The 5,030-nt window shown below is 31.5% G+C and overlaps 1 protein-coding gene across 1 annotated transcript in view; it reads right to left on the minus strand.

Moving 5' to 3' along the window:
* Positions 1 to 2,210: 2,210 nt before the first annotated feature.
* LOC111442416 (probable plastid-lipid-associated protein 13, chloroplastic) overlaps positions 2,211 to 5,030 on the minus strand; it is a 7,530-nt gene continuing 4,710 nt past the window's right edge. Inside the window, exons 6-7 of the mRNA XM_023079820.1 lie at positions 4,050 to 4,102; positions 2,211 to 2,465 (exon numbers count right to left, since the gene is read on the minus strand). Coding sequence (XP_022935588.1) covers positions 2,370 to 2,465; positions 4,050 to 4,102 — 149 coding nt within the window. The 3' untranslated portion in view covers positions 2,211 to 2,369. The remainder of the gene's footprint in view (positions 2,466 to 4,049; positions 4,103 to 5,030) is intronic.

Genomic DNA, 5,030 nt, shown 5'->3' on the forward strand with positions numbered 1-5,030 from the left:
TTTTTTTTTTTTTTTTTTTTTTTTTTTTTTTTTTTTTTTTTTTTTTTTTTTGGGTGTATTAAATGGTTTGTTTGTGGGAAAATATACATTTTTCTCTTTTATTTTCACATTTTCTTTTTATAGGTTTTTTTTTTCCTGCACTATGGTAATTTAATCTTTTAGAAAAAGAATTAAAATTATTACAAAAATATTAATTTTTTAAAAAATTACACTTTAATTTTTTTAAAGCACATTTTAAAATTTAATCAAAATTTGAAAAAATATATATAGAATTTAAGCCCATTTTATGTGTGTGTGTGGTGTCGAATTACCCATTGATATATGTTCCTTTGCGGGCAACAAAAAAAAAAAAAAAAAGATAAAAAATAAAATAAATAAATAAATAAAAATCAACTTATAATATCGCAAAATGACGTGGAAATTAAATGAAATTAAATTAAAATTTTCATTTGTTTAATCCCAATGGATGGGGTAGTTGCCAATGTCTTTCTCGACGTTTTTCATTATCAAATAATTAAATAAATAATTAAATTGGTTGGCAAATGAAGTTAGAACGTGTTCATCCACATTAATTTTTTATTAATTAATTCCTTTTCTTGCAAGAATTGCATGTTTTTTTTAATATATATATATAGTTTATTTAACAATCGAAGTCGCCTCCCACTAGTAGATATATATGCAACTATTTCACAAATTTAAATTATTTTATTAAATAGATTCAAACTTCCCCTTTATAAGAAATAGGGAGAATAATATAACAAAAAATTAGAATTTGGCCAATTTTCCAACTATCAAATCATATAATACCATTTTTTAATTAAATTGTACTAGCATTTTTTTTAAAATGATATAAATTATTTATTAAATTAACGGGATAAGATAGCCAACTAAATAAATTAATAGTCATAGGATATTGATGACGTTAGCAAATTAGATCACTAAATAGAGGTAGGTTTGAGATATTTAACTTTAAAATGAATCAATGATCTAAAAAATTTAATAGTAAGCTAACACAGGTGCGGTATAGAAATTAGAAGATGTATGTAATATTATCTGAAACTATATAAAATGTTTGGATCATTGTTATTATTTGTTGAGTCTCAAATGCATAATTAATTGTCATATTAATCTATATGCATGATTTAATTTTTCACATTAGTGTTAATTTCTATCTTATTTTCTTTTTAATGAACAAAATTTAAATTTCAAAATAAAAATTTTAAATGTCGATGGACATAAAATTGAAATTTACTTAGATCTACCAATTTTCACTAAGGAAATTGCTTAAAGGTTATGCTTGGATTCTTTTCGTTTTATCTGAATTAAAATTAATAAAGATTTATGTGCCGCCGCCGCCGGATCATGAAGCCGGCCAAGGTAAAAAACAAAGCAAACACACAAACATTTAAAAACAAACAAAAATAAGGAACTTTTCAATCTTTTGTGTTTTCATTACCTATGACGTGATAGTTACCATAAAATTAAATAATAAATAATAACTAACTAACTAAATAAATAAAAAGTAACAAATAATTTTTACTTAAAATTAGAGAGATATTGAAGTGAGCCTTCATTTATATTAATAATATAAAAAAATATATGAAAAAACTAGTTAAAAAATACCCTCCACTAAGAGACCAAAAATTCATCAAATCAAGAGGCCAAAAAATCATCCGACCAAGAGACATTTGTAAGAAATTCAAACAAATCTTCCAACCTTGACTAATTTAGAGAATAATCATGGATGATCGTGAGTTTATAAGTAAAGAAATACATCTCCATTGGTATGGGGCTTTTTATGGAAGCCTAAAGTAAAGTCATGAGAGCTTATGCTCAAAGTGGACAATATCATACCATTGTGGAGAATCGTGATTCTTAACCTCTCAAAGGTAGTGTTAGAATAAAAAATAATAATAATAATAATAATAAAAAGAAAAGAAAAAGAAAAAGAAAAGATCATTAAACATGGAGTCGGCAAATGACACTTAATGCATTGGAACACGTCTGGTTGCTGGCCAAGGATGCAGGCTGCAGGCTGCAGGCAAGAAAAGTTTCGAAGCAGTTCCATGAAAATAAAAAATGGGGCAAGGATGGGGACAGAGAAGGACCCCCCAACTGCAATTTCCACTACTTTTTTTTTGTTCTTCTTTTTTCCTAATTCACTTCTTAAGTTGCATGAATGAATTCTTTTACCTTTTGGCTAAGTTTCATGGAAGAAATGACTAAAGAATTTTTCAATTGCTATGTCATTCATAAATTGGAAGTGTGTGGGAGGAAAAGGCAAAAGAACCTGACAGGGAGAGAGAGAGAGAGAGAGAGAGAGATGAAATTAATTATTTATAATGGAAGTGCATTAAAGAAAGATTACACTAGCTTTCATAGTCTGTCATGCTTGGCTCCAGGGGAGATGGAGGAGACTCCAGCCTTGTAAGAACTTCAGGCACACCAGAAGTATCCCTAATAATCTGTACCAATCCAAAACCATTTGCAAATTACTCATATTCTTCTAAATCTCAAATGCAAGTTAATATTTCAATATTTTAACGATAAAAAAGCTGGATGTTTTCTTCAATATTTTAACAATCTACTTTGGTTTTCAGTGGTTGACAGTATTGATGTTGGGGGAATGATTTGGGAGAGATGAAAGAAAGATGTGGTATTGAAGTTTTATAGAACAAAAGTTGGGAATGGGATGATGACCAAGTTTTGGGAAGATGAGTGGGTAAGATGATGGTCCTTTGGCAGTCAAGGTTCCAGTGTTGTATTACAGAATGTGGTGGTGGATTAAGTCATAATAGAAGAATTTTGCATGAAGAAAAGGAAAATAAGTTAATGTTGTTGCTGGAGATGGCTAGTTCTGTTGAGATCAAGGTATAGACAAAAAAAGTTTGGTTGTTGGAACCAAGTGTTGCCCCTTGGTGAGGGCTCTATTTCACAAATTGGCTGATGCTGCTAACTAAGATCTTAAGTTGCGTTAAAGTTGACAAAAACAGGCCAAAGTCTTCCTTTGGTCAGCATGTCTAGAGAGCCTAAATACAACGGAAAGGCTGCAAGGAACATGTCCTTGTTTAAGTTTCAAATCCTTTTCGATGTTCTTTGTGATTGGAGGATAGTGAAATGTTGCGATGCATTGTTTTCTAGTCCTTTCTGTAGGAATTTGTGGGACCATTTGCTGAATTTGGAGAGACTATTGTGGGTATTTCATCATTGTGAAAGAGAGCGGGAAGCAATTATTACGTGGAATTCCTTTCAAAGGAAAAGCAGGGAACTTGTGAACGATGCTGTAAATTCTTTTTTGTGGAATATATGGTTAGAAAGGAATATAGATCGTTTAATGGGTGGCGGAAGTATGGCGGATATTTTCAAATGTTCTTAACAAAGGTTCTCAACGATATTTCTTTAGTTTGGAAGTTTGAGGATCTTTCTGTTTCTGGTTTAAATTATATTTTGAACTCTTTTTTTGTTTGAAATATTGTTGTAGGGGTAATTTGAATTGTTTCGGGGTCGTCTCGTGTTTCGGGGGAGTCTTGTGTTTTTGCGGTATAAGAAAAGCTATACCAATGCTGTTTTTGCTGTTTCGGGGGTAGTTTGAACTCTTTTTCTGTTCGTAACTTTTCACTCTATTTTAATGAAAAGTTATATAAGTTCAAGACCATGCAATTTTGCAGATCAATGGCTCTAATCTCTATAGTGGTAACCTTCACTTATATTCACGCAATCTCTCAAATTCCCATACAAAATCCCTTTCTTACCCTTCCTTCCCTATTGCTTCTAGAATAAGTGAAGCTTTTCCTTCCTATCAGAAAGACATTGTCATGCACAAATGACACAGCTTCCTATTCATAGTTTTGCTAGATAAAAATATTGACTAAAACGTCAATTTTAAATAAGATCAATAAAACAGATGGTAAAGGACTAACTTGCTGCAAAACCAAATCAATCTAGTTGATGGATGCATTTTATTGACATGAATGAGACTTTTGTTCTTTCTCTAAATCCATCATACCATATAAATGATAGAAAGTTCTGATCCATAGAAAATTACTTACTAGAATTTCCTCATCAAGATAAGAAATCATCATGAGCCTCTGATAAGATCCAGCTGCAGGCATAATGGTAAAGAGGCTTAGCATGAAGTTGAAACAATTAGAAAAGAGCTCATATTTGTTCACTTTTAAGATAGGTGCAAAAAAGGAGAGACAATAAATGATCAGACGTGACACTATCGAAACATAAAGCTTAATATCCATTCCAATGCATCAACTGTCAACTGAGCCATTCTTTGGCAAAGGTCCATGATTAATGGTATTGACAAGCATCCAAGACCATGAAATCACGTCAGACTTAAAAAGCAGAGTCCAAAATGTCAAACTATAATATTAATGATTGAGTTTAAACTGCTTTACATGGATTTTCATAGCTATTCTACTTTCTTAATCAGTGTTACTTGGAAGATATTCTCTAAGTCCTGGGATTGTGCTCAGAAGATTCCTTACCTCCCTCACTATTCTTTTCTATCATGATCTTCACCTTTTATATGAATGAATCTTTAGCTGTTTTCTTATCAGATAGTCAGTTTCATAATACAATCGTTGTGATAAAAGGTTTTTAAACATCACAATCTATATTCAAACTTAAACCGCAGCTTGTGGGGAGCTGGATGGCAGAATCTCTATCAGGGCGGTGGCTTAAGGGCAAACCACGAGTTCTCTGGATACATCTTTTAAGGAAAATCCCTTCGGCTTCTCTGGAAGGAGGAATTCTAGAGTCCTCTCAGATATGAATACTTCTCTAGCCTATTTTTGTGATCTTGGAAAGTTTATCGTCTGGAAGTGGAGTGGGCAACACAAGCTTTTTTTCTTATTTATTTTTTATTACTCCATCTACTACGTCAACCTAGACTGGAGGACTTGGGAAAAGGGATGCCTTATGCCATTGCACCATAGGCTGTTCTGCTTGGCTGTTTGTCTTGTGGATGAATTTCTTCTATTTTTCTCCTTAAAAAAAAAAAAAAAAAAAAAAAAAAAAAA

The sequence above is a fragment of the Cucurbita moschata genome, unplaced genomic scaffold (genome assembly GCF_002738365.1).
Source record: "Cucurbita moschata cultivar Rifu unplaced genomic scaffold, Cmos_1.0 Cmo_Scf00004, whole genome shotgun sequence".
Taxonomy (NCBI): Eukaryota; Viridiplantae; Streptophyta; class Magnoliopsida; order Cucurbitales; family Cucurbitaceae; genus Cucurbita; species Cucurbita moschata.